Source organism: Aythya marila (assembly GCF_965140915.1).
Source record: "Aythya marila genome assembly, chromosome: 23".
NCBI classification, from domain to species: domain Eukaryota; kingdom Metazoa; phylum Chordata; class Aves; order Anseriformes; family Anatidae; genus Aythya; species Aythya marila.
In genome coordinates this window covers 7,185,447-7,208,350 of record NC_139064.1, presented here as the reverse complement: position 1 = coordinate 7,208,350, position 22,904 = coordinate 7,185,447, and the positions used below count along the sequence as shown (strand labels likewise).

At 54.7% G+C, this 22,904-nt stretch overlaps 2 protein-coding genes across 3 annotated transcripts; both read right to left on the bottom strand.

Moving 5' to 3' along the window:
* Positions 1–8,476: 8,476 nt before the first annotated feature.
* CHEK1 (checkpoint kinase 1) lies at positions 8,477–13,553 on the bottom strand. Its single transcript, XM_082778112.1, has 12 exons — positions 13,465–13,553; positions 12,777–13,000; positions 12,596–12,660; positions 12,458–12,527; positions 12,201–12,389; positions 11,280–11,384; positions 11,107–11,202; positions 10,928–11,036; positions 10,434–10,611; positions 9,451–9,582; positions 9,274–9,375; positions 8,477–9,049 (listed from the first exon to the last, which is right to left on the bottom strand). Exons 1-12 carry the CDS (start codon positions 13,533–13,535, stop codon positions 8,954–8,956), a joined length of 1,437 nt encoding a protein of 478 aa, XP_082634238.1. The 5' UTR covers positions 13,536–13,553; the 3' UTR covers positions 8,477–8,953.
* A 216-nt stretch (positions 13,554–13,769) lies between these two features.
* STT3A (STT3 oligosaccharyltransferase complex catalytic subunit A) lies at positions 13,770–22,687 on the bottom strand. 2 transcript variants are annotated; one of them, XM_082777838.1, is made up of 19 exons: positions 22,656–22,687; positions 22,149–22,221; positions 21,751–21,874; positions 21,403–21,463; positions 20,425–20,546; positions 19,838–19,983; positions 19,557–19,647; positions 18,773–18,879; positions 18,194–18,358; positions 17,200–17,380; positions 16,475–16,630; positions 16,203–16,294; positions 15,298–15,453; positions 14,978–15,166; positions 14,787–14,903; positions 14,610–14,712; positions 14,332–14,520; positions 14,138–14,253; positions 13,770–14,052 (listed from the first exon to the last, which is right to left on the bottom strand). In XM_082777838.1, the coding sequence occupies exons 3-19, from the start codon at positions 21,836–21,838 to the stop codon at positions 14,014–14,016; spliced, it is 2,118 nt and encodes a 705-aa protein (XP_082633964.1). In that variant the 5' UTR covers positions 21,839–21,874; positions 22,149–22,221; positions 22,656–22,687; the 3' UTR covers positions 13,770–14,013. The 2 variants fall into 2 exon arrangements, with proteins under 2 accessions (XP_082633964.1, XP_082633965.1); XM_082777839.1 differs by lacking the exon at positions 22,656–22,687 and adding an exon at positions 22,424–22,556.
* Positions 22,688–22,904: the final 217 nt, after the last annotated feature.

Here is a 22,904-nt window from a genome sequence, read left to right as displayed (position 1 = left end):
GAGCAAAGAACGGCCCCAAAGCAGTGCTGGCTTTCTTGGGGCACTGGGGCTGCACCCACAAGGAGCTTGGCCTTGCTGGGGGACAGACCTCACTGCATGCCCATGGCTGGCTCTGGGGATGCCAAAGGGTCTCTGCTGCCCCCACGGCACACTCTTGCCCCATGCCCTGGAACCCGGGACTGGGCTGAGACTTGCAGTAGGAGATCTCCAAGCCTGATTCCTGGAGGGACTTCAGAAGGACACTGCAGGTGGGTTGTCTCCAGCCATGTCTCCTGGATGGACCTCAGGCCGGCGCTGCAGCTAGCTTCTTCCTGGTCACGTCTCCAGCTTCATCATCTGGATGAGCCTCAGAGCGACGTGGGGAGCTTGTCTCCACTCCTGCTCCAAACCTTTGTTCCTGGGTGGACCTCAAACCTAGGCAGGTGGCTTGTTCCTGCTCCTGGTTTCAGCCCCATCCCTGCCTCATCCGTGCCTCATCATTCAGCCTCATCCCTCGGACTGACATTGCAGGTAGCTTATCTCCAACCCTGTCTCTAACCCCATGTCCTGGTTGGACCCCAGAACTGTGTTGTAGATACCTTGGCCCCAGCTCTGTCTTCAGCCTGGTCTCTCAGATAGACCTCAAGCCAACCATGTAGGTTGTTCATCTCCACCCCTATCTCCTTGACAGACCTCAGACTGATGTTGAAGGTATCTCCTCTCCATCTCCACCTCCTGAAGGACCTCAAATCAATGTTGCAGGTTGCTCTTCTCCACCCCTAGCTCCTGAAGAACTTCAGCCCAATGTTGGAGCCCATCTCCACGTCCCCCAAGTTCCCCAGCCACTCCCCAGCCCCAGCCACCATCTCACCTTGCCCGCGGCGCCCATCCCCGGCTCCAGGCGCCCCGTGAAGGGCTGTGCCGCAGGAGGGGCTGGAGACAGGCAGAAGGGAAGGAGCGCCTTCCAAATTGACAACATATGGCCGTGCCTTATCCCAGGGCCCAGTAAATAGGTCTTTCATGCTGGGCCGGTTGCCATAGGAGCAAACACGCAGGAAATATCCCAGATAACTCGAATAGTGGCGAAAACATATGTTTTGGATAAAACCCGGCAGAAAATCGCCCCATTTAACCCCTCCAAGGCATTTTACCCGCTCAGCTTTAACCCCTTCCCCCCCTGCAGTGCATGTACAGGGTGGAGAAACTGAGGCAGACCCTGGGTTGCACTAGGATGGGCATTTTGATTGCAAAACCAAGCTGCAGCTGCTGGTTCCAAGGGGTGGTTTCACTGCCTCCTCCTCCTCCTCCTCCTCCTCCTCCTCCCTGCAGCCGCATCGCCCCTTATCAAGACGGATGCTTCCATGCGAGGCTCTGTGCTCACTCCGCATGCACTGCACTTTGATTTGCCAAGGAATTTGCTCTGCTTTTGCTTTTTTTTTTTTTTTTTTTTTTCCTTTTCAAGCCTCAGCCAAACCTTTTCTTATCACATCTGGTGAGCAGAGCAACCTCTCCAAGTGCTGCAAAGGCGAGAAAGGGAGGCTGAGCCCCATCACCCACCAGGAAGATGTGGCCAGAGAGAACGGGCCCTGTGCCCTTTTTGCCACTTCACAAAACAAATTCCATGACACATCTCCCTACTGCTGGCAGCCCTCACCTGCTGGCTGGGCTTTGCACCAACCTGCCTTGCAAAAAGGCATTTTTGGGGTGCTGGCAGGAGGATTGAGCGGGGGGATAAATGGCTGGAAAGCAATGGTGCAGCTGGCACTGGTTCCTATGGCCTCTGCTTGGTCTCGGGAAGGGGAAAGCTGAGGCACAGTGTGGGGGCAAGGCTGAAAAGCTGCTGACGGTGTCTCTGGGTTCTACAAAGTGCTGTGAATGTGCCTGCATGCCTCAAACACCCCTGGATGATGCAAACATCCCTGTGCATTGCAAACACCTCCATGCACTGCAAGCATCCCCACAGGTTGCAAGCATCTGGGTGAGCCACAAATATCCCCATGCACCACCAACATCCCTGTCTGCACGAATGTCCCCAGCATGCTGCAAATATCCTCAAGTACTGCAAGTATCTCCACGTGTTGCAAGCATCCCTGTATGGTGCAAACAACCTTGCAGGCTATAAACATCGCTGCACATTGCAAAAATCTCTGTGCAGTGCAAACAGGCTGCAAAAATCCCCGTGCACTGCAGACATCAAACAAAATAGGCTGTGGGGCAGTGGCCCAGTGAGCGGTAGCTGCACGCCTTTGCCTTGCTGCAGTCCACCCGACCTGGGATTTCTCCTGGTGCTGTCGTGTAAATACTGCTGACGGGAGGAATGTAAGAGCACGGAGAAGAAATCCCCTTCCCTGGCCAGAGCATTGCCCCACTGCTTCCTCCCTCACAGAAATCCCTCAAAATGCTCCTTATCCCCTCTCATTTGCCTCTGCATTTTTTTCCCACCTTTATTTCAGGACATCCCTGTCTGCAGCTGCTCTGCAGATGCAATCCCAACCTCATTTTCCCTCTTCAGCTGGAGCTTTCTTTTTTTTTTTTCCTTTTTTCTTTCTTTCTTTCTTTCTTTTTTTCTAAACGTTCAGTGCATCTCCCGCTGCCTCCTTCCCCCTCCCCAGCTCTATTATGGGTTTGTGAGGTTTAGCAAAATAAACACAGCCTAACCATAACCCTCCTAATGTGCTAAATCACTGGAAAAGCCAAAACAGCTTTGCAGGGTGGCTGAGGGCTCGCGGCAAGGCAGCGGCAAGCCCCAAGCTGCTCAGCTCTCCAAGCAGAGCACGGCAGATGCAATTATTTTAGTGGCTGTGTGCCCCTTCTGCTCTGCTGCCCTGTGCGCCACAGCCCCAGGATGCTGTTGTGCTGTGGGTCCTTGGCTGTGGGTCCCCTCAGCTGGGGGGGACCAAAGATATTTTTGAGCCCCACAGCCTGGTAAAACCAGCAAGAAAATGCTAGATTGAGGAGGGAGCAAAGGAAAGAGAGAAAACCCTGCAGGGCAATGGGGAAAAAAAAACATTTTCCCTGCCAAATCTTTGGCCTTGCTTTCCTCCCCATCCCCAGAAAATGTGCAGGCAGAGCATCCCAGCGGGGACCAAACACCCCTTGAAAGACACTTCAAGCTTGAGCCCCGCCCCCTGAGGGGGCATTTTGCCTGTTTATGTGCTGGTTTTGTGCTATTTGTTGCTGTTTTGCCGCCAGTCTCAGCTTTCGTCATGATGCATTCGGGTACTGGCCAGGGGTTGCAAAGTGGCCGCAAGCACTGGATGTTTCCTGGGGGGGTGTTTCAGGCTGCTTTGGGGTGAGAGCACTTTCTCCCCACCCTGCCCAAGAATGTTTCTGCTGATATTAAACCAGACCTGGAGGCACTTCGAGCGAGTCGACTTCCTCGCCAAAAAATGACCTCAGCCTGCGTGTTTGGGAGGTTTTCACCTATTTCAAGTGCTTTCTCTTTCCTGCTTCTCCTGCCCCTGGATGTGGGGGTACCACAGCAGTGCTGACTTCCCCTGATACTGGGGGATTGCAGCTTTTATCCCACAAAACCCTCTCGGCTGCTTGTAGAAGATTGCAACCAGCAAAACTTGGAGGTTTGTGCAGGAGGCTCCTGAGCTGCTTTCCCCACACGGGCTCCCCTGCATTTTTGCTTTTATTAACATGGCTGGGGCTGTGTTGTAGAGCAGGACACGATGCTGGGTGCTTTTTGACACCTGCAATGGTTTTGCAAGCGTGAAACCATAGCCTGAGCCTCAGTCCAATCCCTCGGGCACCTCTGTGGCGGGGAGCGCTGAAGAGAAAGCAAGGAGCAAGTGCTTTAAAAAGGAAAATGCTGGATTTGGGTGTTTTTGGATGGAATTGCTTCATCTTTATTTTTGCCTAGCTTACTACATGTATTTGCTGCCAAGGGGAGAGCAGCCTGTCTCCCCTGGGAGATATTGCAGCTTTTCAGAGCCAGTGGTCCCCGAGACACGCAGCTGGTGGGGGCAGCTCAGAAAATAGAAGCACGTCTACAGGAAGCAAACCTGTTGGATTTCCAGTCCCCAAAAGGCTGATGTTAACAGGAAAATTCCAAATTTAGCCCTAAAAACAGGAGAGGAAATACTTCTGACATTCCCACCTGCCCAAACCTGTGCATCCTCATCTGCAGCTGCCTCCCACACCTCTGCCCTGCACCCCACAGCTTGCACCCCCATGGAGCAATCTGCTCCATGCATCCTATTCTTGCATCCTGGATCTGCACCCTACACCCTACATTTGCACCTCTCACCCTGCATCCCATGTCTGCACCCTGTAAATATATCCCACATCAGGAGTCTGCACCCTGCCTCCTGAACTCACACCCCTCATCTTCATCCTGCATCCAAAATCCTACATCTGCCCCCTGCATCCCACGTCCTGTGTCTGCCTGCCTGCCCTGCACCTGCTCCCATATCTACATCTCGTACCCAGCACCCTGCATCCTGCACCCCAAAATCCCGCATCCACATCCTGCCCCCTACCCTGTCTGGCCACGCAGGGCAGCTCCCGTGGCCCCATCCCAGCCCTCGAGCAGGCGTGCAGTGGGAGTGCCGCGTTCCCAACCCAGCACGAGCGCGGTGTGGAGGTTTCCCTGTCCGCAGGGGCTCAGTCCCCCCTGTGAATCACCGCCCCATCACATCTGGCAGACAGATGTGGCCACACTGGCCAGGCTCTGCTGCCCAGATGGGGGACGAGCGGTGAAATCCCTGTACGGGACAGGCACGTGGCCTGAAAGCAGTGATGTTTCCTTGGGAATTTACATCTGCCTTGCGAGGTCCCCATGCATGCCTGGGTCTGTGCTCTGGTGCTCTGGGGACAGAGCATCCCTGTCCTGCATCTACGTGCCACATCTGAATCCTCAATCTTGCTTCCGCATCCCCTGTCCTAAGTCCTGCACTTGGCATCCTGCATCTGCATTCTGTTTTCCACTCCTGTTCCTGCATCCTGTGTCCTACACCCTGCTTCCACACCCTAAATCCTGCTTCTGCCTCCCACGTTCTGTGCCTTGTACATCCTCCATCCGCATCCTATTTCCCATGTCACCTGTCCTGCATCCCCTATCTGCACCCCAAATTCTGCTTCTGCATCCCATGACCTACATCTGTATCCTAAATTCCATGTCTCACACCTGCACCCTTAATCCTACATCCCATCTCCTCCAACCCGCATCTGCACCCAAAATCCCAATTCTGCAGGGTCCCCTATCCTGCACCTGCATCGTAAATCCTCCATCCCACATTCTAAATTTTGTATCTGCATGTAAACCTTCCTTTCCACATCCTGTGTCCTGTCTGCATCCTAAATCCTGTATCCTGAACCCTCCATCCCACATCTGCATCCTAAATCCCACTTCTACATTCCCCATCATGTATTCTGTTTCCATGTCCTGCATCCCACATCTGTGATCCTGTGCCCACAACCTAAATCCTGCATTCACATTCTAAATCCTACGTCCTGCATCTGGATCCTAAATCCTGCATCCTGAAGTCTCCATCTTGAATCTTCCAATGTCACCCTAAACCCCACCTCTGCATCCCCTAACCTGCATCTTGTAATATACCTCTAGGATCTTGCATCTCCATTTTAAATCCTCCATCCCATGTCCTGCATCTACATCCTAAATCCTGCATCATCCATCCCACATCCTGTGTCCTGCATCTGCAACCTAAATCCTCCACCCTGTCCTAAATCCTGCATCTACATCCCAAATCCTGCATCCTCCAGCCCCCAGCCAGGACCCCGCAGGGAGGTCAGAGCAGCCCCGCTGCGGGATGCGCTGTGGCCGCCGTCTGCTTTACAGGCACTCGGGGCTCCTGACAGCAAAGTAAACTGTGGCAGCCGGCGCTTACCCAGCCCAAACAAGCAGCACTTCAGCCTGTTTAACATTTCCTTCCCCAGAATTAGTGGGGAGGTGCTGAACCGCAGCGAAGGGCCGCGGGAAAACCCCACCTTCCCACTTATCGCATGGAAAAGGTGCCTTCATCCAGTGTCTTTGTGCAAAATGAGGGACAGAAAAAAGCCAGGAAGGGACGGGCACGTGGTGCATGCACTGCCTCAGGGGCTGCGGTTGGGGTTTGCACCCCGGTGCAGGCTCCTGCGGGGAGAGGCGCTGGGGTGCCATGAATTTGTGATGAGCGGCCGCGGGAGCTGCCCCTGCTGAGCTGCGCCGCCTGCGCTGGCGATAATGTTGGTTTAAGGCATTTTGCACGCTCCGGTGCCTCTCTGAGAGTGCCTTGTCCCCGGCCCCTCGCTCCCGAGCAAGCCACCGCCGCCGGCCCCGCACAATGGACGCTTTCAGGGGGCTTCTGGCACGGGGCAACCCGCCTGGCGCACCACCCTTGCCATGGCAGCCCCCAGGGTTTTGCGTTTGTAAATGGGGCACTCACCCCCTGCATCGCCCACCTCAATGCCCAGCGCATGGGGCTCAAACCTGTGGGATGCCCCCAAAACCATGCCAGTGCTGAGGAGCAGGGCAGGAGGATGGCACGAGGGGAACAGCACGGGGCTGGGCCGAAGGAGCAGGGCTCGCAGTGCCCTGGGCTGCATGAGGGTGACGCCGGTGAGGAGCCACCGGGACGCCGCGGGTGGAGGCACCTGCCCGCAGCCACAGCCCCCGCAGGGCTTCATCGCCGCGCTTTGGCTGTGCTTCCCTTCCCGTGGCCTACTGGGGAAAGCAGAGGGATAACAGCAGGAAAATTAAGCCAAACATCCCAGGAGTGAGGGAACAATTGGCACCAAAAATAACCCTCGTGAGGATGGACCTGTGTACCGTGCAGGAGCAAGGTGGAGCGTGAGCACTGCACGCCCCCAGCTCAGCAGCACCGCCCCACAGCCCCATGAGCTCTGCAGGTGAGAGGCGCCCTGTGACCCCCGAAACGACCTGTTTATAGCCAAAACAGCGTCACGTAATGGGTGAAAAATGCATGGGGGGGGAGAGGGAAGAAGACTAAACATTTCCTCCCCCCCCCCCCCAAAAAAAAAAAAAAGAAGCCAAACTTCTTCCCTCAAAGGGGACAAACTTCCCACTTGTGCAATGAGTTGTGTCTGTCCCAGCCCCCCAAAAACCTTATTCCCAGGGCACTCCCAAAGCTTCTTTCCCTTCCCCCCCCCAAATACAAACCCCTGCCAAGCCCTCCAGGGAGCCCGGGGGGAGTGAACCAGAAAACCCTGTATTCAGCCTAATTATTCCCCCCGGCTGCAATCTGTGATCTCTGGGACAATTAAAAGTGCTTAATCCCAGCTGAAAAGCAAACAAGGTCGGAGGCGGCGTCTTCCTGCTTCCCCCTCGCCCGCTGCCGGGGTCTCGCTCCCGGCTGCAATATAAATATGCAATTAAAAATCCCCAAAAGTCCTCACTAATTGCTCTGCCAAAGGGGGGGTTCCCACCGAAAAAAATAAAAAGGTCTGGGGCCAGGACAGGGGGTACTAAAAAAAAGGGGGGGGGGGAAAGAAAAAAGTGAAGAGAGCTTTTTCCACCCCAGTAACTGAAGCCAAGGCAGCTGCTGGGTTTTGGGGATAAATTGTGGTGTGTGGAGACATCTTGGGATGGGTTTTTTGGGGTATGCTTTTTTTTTTTTTTTTTTTTTTTTTGACAGGGGGGAGGGAGGGGAGTTCCCCAGGGGTTAATCTCCAGTCTTTCTCTCGCTCCAGCGCTAAGGACCCCTGGCAGCTCTCAGCTCGTTAACCCCGCTGAAAAGCAATTAGTGAGGCTGGAAAACGTGGCAGCTGCTGCCCTGAGAAAAGGTGGTGTTGGGGGGGAGGTGTCAGCCCTGAGCCCCCAGCCCCAAGATTTTTGGGGGTCCATTAACGGGCTGCTTTAGGGCGACTCAGCTCTGTGAAGATCCCTGACCAGGCGTGCTGGCTGAGCACCACTGCGCTGTCAGTAGGTTTCAGAGTGAACGAGCCTGTGCTCCGCCAGGAAGCCACTTGGTGCCAGATGAGGAGGGTGGGTGTACACAGACATCTTGAGTGCATTAATCGCCGATTTAAAGCAAAGCCCTGCGTCACAGGATGCTGAAAAAATGCTGATGGGGCAATGCTGTGAGCAGCTCGAGCCAGCCTGAGCACACAACCCCACCCCCGGCATTTTTTGGGGTGATTTTCAATCAGATCGGTGCCTGGATGAGGAGAGCACATGGAGAGGGACCTGCAGGTCCCGTGAGACCTTAACCTGCAAGGGAAGGGCTTTTTCTGGAGGGTAGAAGACATGCAAAAGCAGCTTTTCTTACTATAGGGAAACATCTCCTTCCTCTGCCTCCCTGCTGTTTGCATGGGGCTGAGATTCCTCCAAACCATCCCCAAAAGGCAATGTTGCACCCCAACCACCCCCAAAAAGATGGAATATACTGCACCAAGAGCCAAGCTTGCAGAGTGGCGGTGCAAAACAGCCCCCGACCCCAGAGAGGATTTTGGCTGCAACTCTCAGGGACAGGGGTAACAAGTGATCCCATTGTTGGTTTTTATTGAACCCATTTCCCTGCACTCTGCCAGAGCCAGGGACCTGCATGGATTAAACGCGGGGCTGTACAGACAAGCCCCACCTTGCAATTTAGGGACCCCCCAGCACCCCATGCTAATTGTGGCTGGACAGGACCCATCGCACTCACACGGATCCAGACCCCTTGGCAGGGTCTGGCTCCCCCTTGCACTCACCCAGCCAAGAGGAGCCGTTCTGGGTGCCCACTGCCTCGCAGCCCAAATGCAAAAGCACTGCGATTTTGGCCAATCTTTCCTAAATCCTTTCCAAGGAGCGCAGCCGCTCGCAGCCAGAGGAGTTGCTGTTTGATCCCCAGGCTTTATTGAACCTTTAAAAGCTGCGGCCGGCACAGAGCTGTGCTGTGTCCTGCGGGCACCGTCCCCAAGATGCTCACAGCATGGGCCCTGGCGTGTGGGTGCTGGGTGGCCCCGCAGAAGCCCCCTGGGGCAAGGAGGAGGAGGAGGAGGAGGAGGAGGAAGAGGCAGATGGGGCTCAGGTCACAGGCGCCCACACTTTCTGGGTGCTGACAATGTCGCTGAGCTTGCCTTTGATTTTCAGGAAATGCCGCTTGAACTCCAGCCCATCACCCTGCACAGGGAGAGACAGTGGCTCGGTGCCTTGCACCCACTGTGCACCACACTTCACCCCCCCACGCACCACCTTGCACCCACCATGTACCACCTTGCACCCACTGTGCGACACCTTGCACCCACCTTGCACTCTCTGTGCACCTCCTTGCACTGCTTTGCACTTCCCTTGCACCTGCCACGCACCCGCTGTGGACCCACCTCGCACCAACCACCAGCACCCACCTTGGAGAGGCGGAAATCCACCAGAATCTTGCTCTCCATTTCAACCAGGTTCACCTTGAAGATGAGCTTGTTGTTCCTCCTGTCCGTGGTGGAGATGGTGACCTGCAGGCGACAGTGAAGGGGGAGCCATCGGGGGGGCTGGCAAAGGCCCCTGTCCCTCCACGGCCCCATCCCCACCTGGTTGGTGCAGCTCCTCTTCCAGCCGTAGCCCATCTTCTCGCAGACCTCCTTCAGGCTGCGGTAGGAGCCATCGGCGTCCAGCTTGGTGAAGAAGCGTGTCATCCTCTTCACCAACCGCTGCCACGGGCTCTGTGGGCACAGCACATCCCGGTGTTATGGGGGCTGCCAGGCAGCACCCCGAGTACCGCTGGGCTGCGTCCCAACGGGAACGCCACCAAGCTGCACTCCTGCGCTCACGCTCCCCACTTCCACCCGCCCCAAACCCCGGCCTTGCTGCCTGGCTGCAAGCTGGTGCATCCCCAAAAGTGCACAAACGCAGCAAAGTTGCATCTTTATATGGGAAATATTGGCAAGCTGCACCCCCTCATGGCAAACATGGCGAGTTGCATCCTGGTACAGTAAATACCGCAAAGTGCAATCCTGAATACTGCTACGTTGCAGCCCAAATACTTTAAAGAATGCAAACCTGCACCCCCCAGTGTTGAAAATTTGCTCCACAGTACTATAAATTCTGCAACGTTACATCCCAATTATTACAAATGCAGCAAACTGATATATATATATGCTGCAAAGCTGTACCTCTCAGTACTACAAAGCTGCATCCTGGCAATATAAATGTTGAAAAGCGACACCCCCAGTATTGCAAAGCAGAATGCTGATACTGTAAATACTGCAAAGGTGCACCCTGAGATAATAAATATGGAAAAGCTGCACCTCCAGAATTGCAAAGCAGCACCTTAGTACCAAATGCTGCAAAGCTGCACAACATACACTGCAAAGTTGCATCCCAATACCATAAATACTTCAAAGCTGCTCCTCAAAATACTGCAAAGGTGCATCCCGAAATGATAAATATTGCAAAGCAGTATCCCCAGTGCTGCAAAGTTGCACCTATAAATCCTGCAAAGCTGTATCCCAAAGATTGCAAACTTGCATCCCGATATTGTAAATACTGTGAAGACGTGTCCCAACAGCAGCACCTGCGAGGAGCCCGGGGTGCCGAGGAGCTGGCTGTTGACCAGCATGTGCTCGGGGCAGGCAGGCTGTGAGAAGCTGATGCCCTGCACGAGCTTGTCGATGCTGCCCGTCCCGCTGTCCCAGAGCGCCACGCCGGTGCCAGGCTCAGGCTGTGATGTGGAGTAGCTTGCCTTGTCCTCACTGAAACACAAGCAGAGATGGCACGTTAGTGCCTATAACTATCACAAACAGTGGCGCCAAGATCACAAAGGGGACAACACCCAACTATGGGAACAGCATCAATAGGTGCAATTTATATTGTAGGATGTAGGACTGTCTCTGATTGTGCATGCACAAGCAGGGTAAGTAGGGGTTCACGCATGCACTAGGCTGGTTTCCACCACAACACCTCCTGCTTAACAGAGTTACAAGGCATGCAAGAAAAGCTCCTGCTTGCACAAGGGTGCACGCGTTGCAAGGAGTGTGCAACTACACATGCATTTGCAAGCTCGCTCACCCGAGCACGCCCTTCACTGGTGAGAAGTCCATGTCGGAACGGACATGCTTGGAGAAGGCGCCAGGCGAGTCGGTGACACCGCCCGAGGACACACGAGCACGCTTGACACCTGCCAGAGGAGAAATCCAATCATGTGTCCCGATTTGGGGTGGAAAGCATGTTTTCCCCATGCCCCTTACCCTTCTTCAGGGGCTTGCAGTACCACCGGTCCTTCTTGATGTCGGGGATGGTGATCCTTGCCGTCGGGCTCTCTGTCAGGATCTTGTGCAGCAAAGCTGAGGGAAATGGGGCAGAAATAGCAAAATGCTGTGTGGCACCGGGTGCTGGGCCCCGCTGCCTGCTAGCTGCCTACCTAAGGGTGCCGAGTCGATCTTCCTCCAGGGCGGGAGGTAGGTCTTCCTCTCCTTCCAGTCGCTGTACTCCTGGCAGCTGTCGCTGGGCTGATCCCAGGGCAGCTCTGCCGGCAGGGCAGACCCCGCTGCGTTAGGGCAGCACGGCCCTGGCCGGTGCGGGGCAGAATCCAAAGGGGAGAAGCGAGGGAAGGCCACAGCCAAGTGGGATTTGCACAAAGGGCTTTTGCAAGGGAGCATTAATAAACGCTGTATTTCCAGTGTGTTTTTAAAAGGGTGTGACATGCAGAAGCGCACAGCGCACAAAGAAAGGTGTTCCAGTGTGCAAAAGCCCTGTGGTGTGCAAAAGCCTGGTACAGCACCAGATATGACACCACAGTGATCAGCTGCACAAGGCATCGCTGCTCTGCTCCATGCAGCGGGTGCTGCTAAGCAGCTTTTGCTTCTCACAAGACTTTGGGGTGAGTGCAGCGCGGCCACCCATCAGCCAGGGATGGCTGCAAGTGCACCAAAAAGCTGAGAATTGCCCCATGCAGACGGCAGCGCTGGGCTGCAGCACTGGCATCAAGCAGTTCTCAGCTCTCCTCTGTGGCCACCTCTCTCCAGGCACTTCGTCTCCTTCCCCTCTGCATTTCCTCCACCTTGTACGCCCCGCCACTTGCATCCCCACACACATCTCCTGTTTCACCCTAAGCATCTCATGGATGCCCCTGTGCATTCCATGCCTCCCCTGACACATCTCACACATCCTCCTTCTGCATCTCACATGTCCCTCAGTGCATTCTGTACATCTCCTCTATGCACCGCACACACCACCACGCGTCCCGTCCCCCCCATGCATTTCGTTTGCCTCCTTCTGCACTTCCCACATCCCCACTGCCTCCCACCACTCCCTGCACCCTCTGTGGGTCTCACGTGCCCACCTCCGGCCAGCATCGCTGTCAGCACCACACCACACGCCCACACGTCCACAGGCTCAGCCCTGAACTCGGGGCGACGCAGCAGCTCAGGGGCCACGTAGGGCAGGGTGCCGCACATCTTGTTCAGCAGCCGCTCACGGCCGTTATGCTTGAAGACGGTGGCCAGGCCAAAATCGGAGATTTTCAGGTTGTCTGGGAAAAAAGAAAAAATTGGTTAAAGGCAGACAAGCGGGGGGCACCAGGCTGCCCCTGACACGCACCTCGTTCGTCCAGGAGCAGGTTCTCTGGCTTCAGGTCCCGGTGGGTGATGCCCATGCTGTGCAGGTAGACCTGGGGAAGGGGAGCAGGGTCAGACGAGGCAGGGATGTTGCTGCTGCCGCCGCCAGCACCACACTCACCACGCCGGCGATCAGCTGCTGGAAGAAGCGCTGCGCCTCCGGCTCTGGCATCCCGATATCTGGCTCTGCAGGAAAGCAACACCACGGGGATTGGAACTGCAATTCCCAGCTGCACAAGGGAAAGGTTTTTTAACACAAGGCTTTAAAAACATGCAGATGTGTTTCGGAGCACACAGCGTACCGATGCGGTCGAAGAGCTCGCCGCCACTGCAGTACTCGAGGAAGAGATACTGTGTGGCACCCTCCCGCCGGTGCCCGTAGAACTTGACAACGTTCTCATGGTTGAGCATCTTGTTGATGCAGATCTCCTTCTTGATGTTCTCTGGGCAGTCAGCTGCCCGCTTCATGTCCACAATTTTGACAGCCACGGCTTCCTCAGTGCGGCGATTCACCGCCAGCTGTACCCTGAGGGTGGGAGTCAGGGGTGGGCGCAGAGCAGCGTGCAAGGGGTACAAGGAGAGTGCACAATGGGTGTGCAGTGGGTGTGTGCAATGCAGCCACAAGTGGCAGGCAGGTAACAGGCAATGCACGCACAAGCAGCCAAGCAACAGGCACACGGTGAACACGCAGCTGGCAGGCAAAGGGCACGCAGCAATCTTGCAACGGGCAAGCAGTGGGCACACAGCGAGCATGCAGAATGCATGCGACAAGGCATGCAGCAGGTGCGCAGGGGGCATGCAACAGCCCTGCAGCAGGCAGGGCACGGGCATGGAGAGGGCACGCAATGAACACGCAACAGCCTCGCAGCAGGCAGGGCAAGAGGCAGGCGTGCACGGAGCAGGCCGGGGACACGGAGGGCGAGCAGGGGGCGTGCGAGGGCCCCGCCGCGGTGTGCCACAACCCCCCCAGCCCGGCCCGGCCGCACTCACTCCCCGTAGGCGCCTTCGCCCAGCGTCTGCACCAGGTCCCAGTCCTCCACGAACGGCACCGGCCCCGCCATGGGCCCCGGCCCGGCCCCGCCGCGCGCCCCGTTCCCGCCGGCGCCCCTAGCCCCGCCCCGCCCTGCGCGCGCAGCGCCCTCGCCCCGCCCCCGGCCCCGCCCCCCCAATTTTCCCGCGAAATGCCAGGGAACAGCAAAACCGCCCCCGCGTTCCCCCCGGCCCCGCCCTCTGAACGGGAGCAGAGTTGGGGGAAAAAAAAAAAAAGGCAAAAACAACGTTTTGGTCGTTTTTCTGTAATTCCCCTTTAATCAGCCCTGGCGAAGCCGTTCCTCCTGATTCGGTGAGTATAAAAATCCCAGCCGGGCACGCGGGGCAGCGCCGGCCTGGCTCCTCCTGCGCATATGAACGGTATAAAAAGAAAAAAAAAAAAAAAAAAAAAAAAAAAGACAACCCCCAAAAAAACAGAAAATCAAAAGTATTTCTGCTTCACAGGCAAAGGCTGGGTCAGTGCGGTGGTTGGCTCGGGCAGTGGCGGCTCTACGTCCTGGACAAGCCGCGGTTATCCAAATCCTTCACCTGCAAGAAAGGAAAGGCTCAGCTGTGGGCGCGCCGGGGTGGAATTCCGCCTTGCCCCAAACCCGGGCTCATTCCACCTCCATACTTTGTATATTCGGACCAGCCAGTGCTCTGTGGTGTACGCCTCCTCCAGCACGTCCAGCTCAAAGTCCTTGTTCCCGATCTCAGCGTTCCTCACCCGGTCGTAGCCCGGCGGCCGCTCTGCAAGAGACAAGAGGCAGCACTATCCCACCACATCCCTCAGGCCTTTGGGGCATGGCGGTGGCACCGGGAACTTACTGGCCTCAGTGTAGACCTGCCCGAAGCGGTAGTAGCACATCTTGTACATCAGGCAGTTGAGTAGCACCGGGGAGCCCTCTCGGTCAACCCGGAACTCCCCCGTGGGGGTGTAGTAGTCGTGCTCCTTGATGTGTCTGCCCGTGTCCGTGCTGCCACCGATGCGCACCATCCACAGGAACTTGTTGATGTCTGCAAGGCAATTGGGGGGTTGGGGGACACATTAGGGGGTCAGAAGCCAACAAGGCACTCGGGAGGGGGAGGGCGCTGCGGGACCTTACCGTCGGAGGAGTACCCAGTGAGGCCACCAAATATCACCAGCACATAGCTGACATCCAGCTCCCTCATGATCTCGTAGGCTTTCTCCTCTGTCGATGCCATTGCCTGAAGGGGACACAGCGGCTGTTGCACCACATGGAGCCCCTGGGGCGGCGGGCAGACACAGGGCAAGCACCTACCTGACCAACGCGGGAGATATGCGTGTTGTTCCAGGTGTTGTTGTCCACCAGGATGGTTCGGTTGGCCATGGCGGTGATCTGGTAGCCGTAGTCCCACCAGGACATCACCTTGGCGTCCTGCACCCAAACACCACGCATGCCATCAGTGCCTCAGCAGGTGCTGCCACCCACCGAGGCTGACGCGTGGTTACCTCTGGCGTGTTGTGGCGCAGCCAGTAATAAGCCTCTCTGAAGTCGTCAAAGATGATCCTGCTGCCATCCCCGCCACGGGCAGACAGCACGATGGATGGCGAAGAATAGGCCTCACTGGTCACCCAGGTCGAGTGGAAGGTGTAGGTGATGAGGAAGAAAGCCATGACCAGGATCATGCCACTGGCAACCTTGTAGAGCAAATTGGCATCAGCACCCCAGGAAAGAGGCCATCAGCCTCTGGTACTCATCCCCACCAGGATCAGTGGCCACTTTCCTCTTCCCCACAGTTCTCCCCGTCACGAGCTGGCCCAACACTCACTTCATTTTTGATGGGGTAAGTGGAGTCTTGCTGCTTTTTGCTCTTCTTGTCTGGTCGGCTGATGTCCAAGTTCTTCATGTATGTGGACAGCACCTGAGAAACCCCAATGCCGGAAAGGATGCACATCACCGGGGCCAGCACCAGCATCAGACGCACCTACGGGCAACAGCAGGATAGTCAACACCTGTCGGAGAGGAAAGCTGGGCAGAAAGCAGAGTAACAGGGAAATTACATGCAGTCCCTCATCCTGCACCGCAAATTCAGCAGTAACTGCAGCCCTGAGAGAAACCCATGGGTGATTTTTTTTAGAGGACACACACTGGAGGACACGAACTTCTGCAAGGGAGGTTTTCTGAAGTCCTCAAAGTCAGCCAACATGCAGAAATGACCTCAATTTAACAGCCGTGGGCAATCTTTAGGATTATTATGTGGAGCCAGGAATTAACAGATGCCTCCACACAGAGAAATCAACTTATATTAAGGGCTTGGCAAGAGTGATAACAGGCTCATAATCAGCCGTTTGTCTTCAGTCCTGCCTGGACACCTGGAGAATTTGTTTGGTTTTGCAAGTCAGCTATGGGAGACCAGGAAAAGCATTCATCCACTCCTCCCAAGAGCCAGTCGCAGACCGCAGTGCTCAAAAGGACACGCATTAATGCCCAAAACAGTAAGTTTTGCAACGTCATATTCTCTCACTGCACAGAGGAGTACATAAACCAGCTTTAGGGAAGGGAGAAAAGCCTCATGAAAGTTTCAGCTGGCTCAGGGAGGAACAGACATTACCAACAAATTCAAAAAAAAAAAAAAAAAAAGCCAACTCCATTAAGACCATCTCATCATCCTGCTCTTGCCCTGGTCACACCCCTGACAGCAGATACTGACACTCCACAGGCAGCAGCCCTCACCATTACAGCAGAGAAGTACATGCTGGTCACACCGTACATGATGATAAAAATGCGGGCATCTGAGAGGTTACTGAAGCAGTAATAGAGACCAACTGCAAAGAGAAAAGAGAAATAGGTAAGATTCGCCTCAGCAATCTGCTGCCTGAAACAAAACCCAGCTGGCAGAGGCAGGCAGCACACCATGACCTGCTTCTGCTCCACACAGCTTTGTACAGTGATTTAATAAACCTGGGGTATGCCTGAGGGTCTGACCACAGCAGCACTGGGCTCACCTGGGAACATGAAAACGAGGAGTTGTAGGTCAAAGTAATAGGAGGACCAAGTGGTGGGCTGGTGCTCCGAGACAGAGGCGATGATGGGAATGTTGTTCTTTGCATAGGAAGGATCCAGCAGGGAGTAGAAACGTCCCGTCCATGGAGAGATTTTCCCTAGCAAAGAGGACAAAGTCACGATCGATCCCAGCGCAGCACAGCCAGCAATGCCTACACATTCTCTCCTAAGGGAAGCATGTGCAAAGCTGAATGAGCAATTCTCATTTAACACCTCCGTTAAAAAACTGTTCCTCTGTCACCTCTGTCAAAACTCTTCTTTTAAAAAAGAAATAAAGTGCAATTTTATCCTGAAAAGACTTCTCCCTCATCCAACCAACACCTTGTAGCATCCATTACTACAGATCAGCATTCAGCTTCTGAAGCATCAACTCAGCATCCCCAGTGAGGTCTGAGTCACGGCAGGTTTCTCTGCATCTCGCACCACCCAACGCCCAGATCTTACGGCTGCATTCTAAATATTTTCTTGCTAATGAACAAACTGGGGCAAGTCCCATCTTCCACATTAGAGAAGAGCTTGCAGGCACTGAAACCACAGTGCAAACAAACAATGCAAAATCATGACCAACAGATTGCACACTCATAAAAGAATCAAAAGGAGGCAAAGCCAGCAGTGAAATGTGTTCATCATCGCCACGAGCCAGGCCTTGCCAGGGATCTCAGGCTACCTGTCAGCATCAGCACAGCCCCGATGGTGAGGAGGACAAAGCCAACCAGGGAGATGACGCTCCTGAAGAGGATTTCAAACTGCTGCGGGTTCAGCTTGCTGCGAAGGTAGTCTACAAAGGCATGGATCTGACACAAGCCGAAGACACCAAGGGCAGCCATGTGCTCCGAGGAGAGGACAGGCTGCAGGCAGGGGAGAGCACAATCAGATATTACGCAGAATGACAGCTGAGTCGCACCCGATACCAGCTTTCTTTTTTTTTCTTTTAATATTTAAACAAATCACTTCTCAGCAAAATCACTGCTTAAGTCATAGGAAGCCATCCCCTTCCCATAGACAGTGAACAGCACATCTGGTGCAAGTCACTTTCTTATGTCAGCTTTAATTCCCATATAGGAATTCACATGAAAAAATAACTGAAAGCCTAACCTCATGCTTGTAACCTCTCCTCATGTTTAATTTTTTAAGCCCCAAAAAAACTGGATTTCACATGCCAGGTTGGTAAAGGTGAACAACAGGCAGTACTTTAAACTGGTTTTCTTGAAAATGGAGACGACTGTTCAGAAAGAGCACGCATTTTTCCTGCTGTATTAAGATGCATGCTGGCATGAGCAGTCCCTGCACTGAAAATGGAAACTTTTTCATGAACGCCAGCCAGTGCCAGGAAGGTTATTAGCAGCTTATCACTTTGAAAGTCATCCAGCCTTACAACCTGCCCTAAATCAACAACAGCAGTACAGCCTTGTTCTTCTCACTCTGAAGAAAGGCTGCATTTCAAAGGCAGGCAGGCACCACCAAAAGCTGGTCACTGCTGATGTTGCTGTTTGTTACAACAAGCCTGTGTAACGGCGCCTAAACTTAGAAAGTCTGTCTTACCCACTTACAAACTCCATGGCAAAGGCAAGAAGAGAAACCAGATGCCAATTCACAGTTGTTCTGCTACAACCCACAGAACTACAACCATCCTTGTATCTCCAAATCCTTCTATTCCCCACCTGAAAGCCAACAAAGGAGATCTGCATAGAGAGGATCGTTCCCAAGCAGTAGACAGTGCAGTAGGCTACGTATATCCTGTGGGAGAAGCGTCCGGTCAGCATCAGCACAAGAACGTGCAAGGGGATCAGGTTAATCAGAAAGACGTAGCCACCCCATGAGGAGACCTGGCAAGAGAAACAAAGAAAAAGCAAGTTCCAGGGCTGAACACACTGCACGGCAGGGCTCAAACAGAGCACGTTTGATTTTCCTGGGGTCACACGCAGGATTTTCACTTGGCAGTAACCCTGAAATCCACTCTCCCCAAGGAGGACACTGTTAACAGTCACAGCTGTCAGAAGCCCAGATTTTTCAATGCTATTAATAAAACCTTGCACAAAAAATGCTGTGGCATTCAGTTTTGGTGAGTGGAAGTTAACGAAGACAGCGTTTGTTTCATTTTCACACTAAGTCCCATACAGAGGTTTAGTTCCCTGAATGCGCAGACACAAGAACTGCATGCTGTATACTTTCAGACCCCATACCAAGAGCAGTCCCCTTGGAGTCAGAAATACCTCGGTGCCATGAAAAGGAAGACTCACCATGTAGAAATAGGCAAGAGCACACATCGCTGCCCAATAGATAGAGCCAGTTTTTACAGCTTTGATCCACATGTAGTAAGTTAGCAGCATACAGAATATGGCGATACCTGGGTGGAAAAATGTGGCAAGGTCAAAGCAAGCTTACACCTGCCTTGAAGTGTCATTTAATTGTCATTTAATCCCTGGGGCACACCAGAACACTCAATCACATTAAAAAAAAAAAAAAAAAAAATCTTTTTGCTGTTTCACCAGAAGGTGGAACAGCACCTTGCACAAAGAGCCAAGGAAAATGGTTTCAGTATCTGGTTTCTAGATTGAAACACAGTGACATTTGTGTCTTAATCTAGGTAACAGCTTATGTGGCCTCTTCCATCTATACCAGATGACCTGAACACACTAACTCCTTATGTGGTCCCTAATAGCTCAGCTAGTGGAGAGGGACCTGGATTTTAGCAACAAGATTGCTGCCTCTGCCAGTCCCAAAATCAGTGCCAGAACACAGACAAAAGCCTGGGGGAGCTGCTGAACAGCTCTAATGCTAAGCAGTTTGTGGAGGTGGCAAAAACTCTTTTTGACTTGCAAACAAGGATATTTGGGGAACTGGGCGTGGAAACACTCTCCCTCTTCTCAACCAGAACAGCCACCCATCTCAGAGCAGTGCAGTTTGGTTAGCACATCACAGGTCTGGCATGGTTCCTTGTCACATGCTGCAGCACCTCTACCAGCAGCTCCCAGCACAGAACAGCCGTTAAAGGTTTCCCTGCTCTGGCTGCCACAACCTCACCTTCATTATCGTAGGATCCAGCCACGGATCGAGAGATGTATCCAGGCACAACTGCGATCATGGCAGCAGCAAGGAGTCCTGCGCCGGCATCCTGGGAAACAGACAGAGGGTAGAAAAGCCATCAGCCTTTAAGGCTCTGATTATCTACACACAGACATGTCTCGAAGAAATGAAAGTTCAAAATAGACCTTCCATTTTCCAGGAGTTGTCAGCTCTGAGCAACAGTCTTCTCTACAACAGCTAGCAAAAAGGCACACAGCATACCCAGATCTTCCCCATACCTTGAGTTCTTTGGTGAGGTGATAAGTCACTATGGTGGTGAAGGAGGAGAAGAGGGGTGCCAGGAACACACAGACATTCCGGATGTCGATGGTGATGTGGAAGAAGTGCAGCACGTGGTAGATGGCCGCCGATGTGATCATCAGGCCTGTGGGACAGACACGACACCGTCAGCAGAGCTCTTCTGGCTGGCTGGCAGCACCAGGGGCCGTTCGGTTGCCATTCGAGCAGGGCCAACAGAAGTTTTGAAGGGACAGAGCAGAAAGGAGCTGCTGCCTGGTGCACCTTGATGAAGGGCAACCCCAAACTGCCCTCCTCTCCCAGATGGTGCTCTGAATGAAACCCAGATGCATTTAAGTGGAGCATGACACCACCCAACTGCTTCTGAACCATGGAAGCTCTGCCTCGCTGCGATCAGAATTGCATTTTGCTGCTAGCGGGTGAGCGGAGCAGTCTGATGTGCTGCTCCCTGCACAGAGCAGCTCCAGGCACCGCTCTGCTCCACATACTCTAAACGCCACTCCCAAATGCGCACCCTGACAACTTTGCATTGCACGAGGTATGTTTTAGCAGAAGCCTGCTGGCTTACCTGGATAAATGGTTCCACCAATAATCCTGCCCAAGGGGTACCATGCTCGGTCATCAAACCAGTTGTGGAATTTATAGAAGCCCTCCTCTGCCAGGAATCGGGTCGTGCGGTAGTTAAAATACCTGTTAACAGCAAGAAGCACTGAGCACCTCCGCACCCAGACACTGGTGTGCTGACTGCTCACAGCGCCTCACGTTACAATCTCAGTTCTTAAGGAGCATTCAGGAAGCGGGGCAGCTTCGGCAGGCCACACTGCATGCCCAGCAGTTAGCAGGTTATAAGAGAAACTCCTGATCAGTTAACGTGGAGAGGAAACCGCTGTGCATGCCGTTGGTGGTGAATGCTGCCCATGCACCTGGTGTTTCTGCAGCAAGCCACGTGTTTGGGCAGTCTTCTCTGAAGTCTATGGGTAAGAGAGCGCTCTGAGGGCTGGCCACGCATTCTCTGGGCAGATGGAAGCCTCTTTGCCTCCAGGCAACTGCACTTTGCCACACGCCTTTGTTTTAGTCACACTGAGACACCATCAGAAAGAGCAGGGCCACAGGGGATCCTCCATCCATCAGTGTGGGCACAATAATTTTACTCAATTTCCCCTCTGCTGCAGGGTATCACCTTTGGTCCTAGCAAGTTTAAAAGTCATTTTGCAAAGGTCCCTGGCTTCTGATTTAATTGGCAACAACCCTGGGACAGCAATGCAGGTGGTACTAGGAGCCCTCCCTTCAGGTTCAGGTAGAGAACATCCCCAGCCCAGCATTAAAGCAGTGTTGGGTGATCACCCTGACTTAGATCCAGGCTCCAGAAAGAGTGCTGGGACCTGAGAAGTGAATTTTGGGACTGGAAAACTAAAATGTTTGTACTGAACAAATCCTCCATCCCCAAAGGGGAGCAAACTGACACCAGCAAACAGCACTCAACATTCACGTGCTCTGTAAGAGAAAAACCCAGCAGGCCCCGTGGAACGAGAGAGAAGACACTTACGGGTCAAACTCATGGATGACACTTTCAAATCTTAAGACAGAAAAAAGCCTTGTGGAAAAAGCTGCAAACACAGAAAAAAAGACAGAATGAATCTTCAGCATTTGAAGTGCCGGAGTTACACTAGATTTATCCACTTTGTCGCTGGATGAAAATTGTTTCTGTCTTAAATTGATCATTGGAAAGATGCAGTTTTCAAAGAACAGATACTAAAAGAATCACAACGTTCACTGAAGTCGCGCTTTAAAGACAGACGGGAGCTTGATGACCTATGAAAGAACAGAAGGAGGAACGGGGCAGTTCCACCCCAGAGTCCCAGCAGCCACCCCATGTGCCCGGATGCAGACTCACACAGCACTGCTGCCATCGACAGGATGAGGAGCTTCAGCAGAGTGTCTTGCTTCTCATAGGAGAGCCGGAGAAACCCCAACTTGGTCATTGTCACATTAAAGGCAGAGAGAGGACGCGTGAACACCTGGACAAGAGCAAGGGAGGCAATTAAAGACCGAGCCAGTCTGCGGCCCCAGCACAACTCCAGAAGTTTCACAAAACCAGGCCCTCAACGCCCTGCTCCTGCTGCGGGCTGCCAGCTCCCTTTAACCACGCCAGGAACTTGAACTGAGCCGTGCCTCCTGCCCTGATTCCTGCCCTTCCTCCTCGCACCCTTCTCCCACTCCAGAGCCACCTCCAGTGCCGCAGCGCCCTGCCCTTCATTCCCCCCCTCAGCTCCCGGGGCAGCCGCTCCTCACCTGCCCCGAGCCTCCGCTGTGGCCGTTCTCTCTTCTCCGGGACCGGGCCTCCCCTGGGGCTGTGCTCCTTCACCTGCGCACAGAGCAGCGCCCCGGGGTCAGCTTCCAGCAGCAGAAGCCCCAGCGCCCGACCCTCCCCGGCTGAGCCGTACGGGACGCACAGGCTCCCCCCGGGCACCCCACGGCGCTTCCTCCTCGCCGTTTTCCCGTTTTTTTCCCGTTTTTCGTGCTCTTCTCTCGCGGCTCCCGCCCACCCCCGCCAGGTCGCTGCTCACCCCGGGTGCTGGGGCCGCCGCTCTGCCCTCCCTGGGGGGGGATCCCCGCGGCACCGGGCCCCAGGCCCCAGGCCGGGCTGTGCTGTGCGGGGCGGGGAGGCCGCTCCCGGTAACGAGCCCGGCCCGGCAGCAGCGCCCCGCGGGCCGCCCCCGCTGCGAGCCGGGAGCCCCCAGCCCCGGAGCCGCCCCCCCGGCCCCTCCCGGCCCCGCCGCCCCCGCCCGCGGCCCTCACCCTGGCGCCGCGCTGGGCCCCGCCGCCCCGGCCATCCGCCCCGCGCAGCCCTCCCCCGCCCGCGCCCCCCCCGCCCCGTCGTCCCGCCATTGGCTCGTCCGGACGCCACTCAAGCGGCGCCGCCGCTTATTGGCCGGGAGGCGGGGCGCGCGGCGGAGGGCGAAGGGCGAGCCGCGGCCGGGGCGTTCCGATTGGCGGAGCGCGGAGCCGGCGGGGGCGGGAGAGCGCGAGCAGTGACGTGTCCGTCCC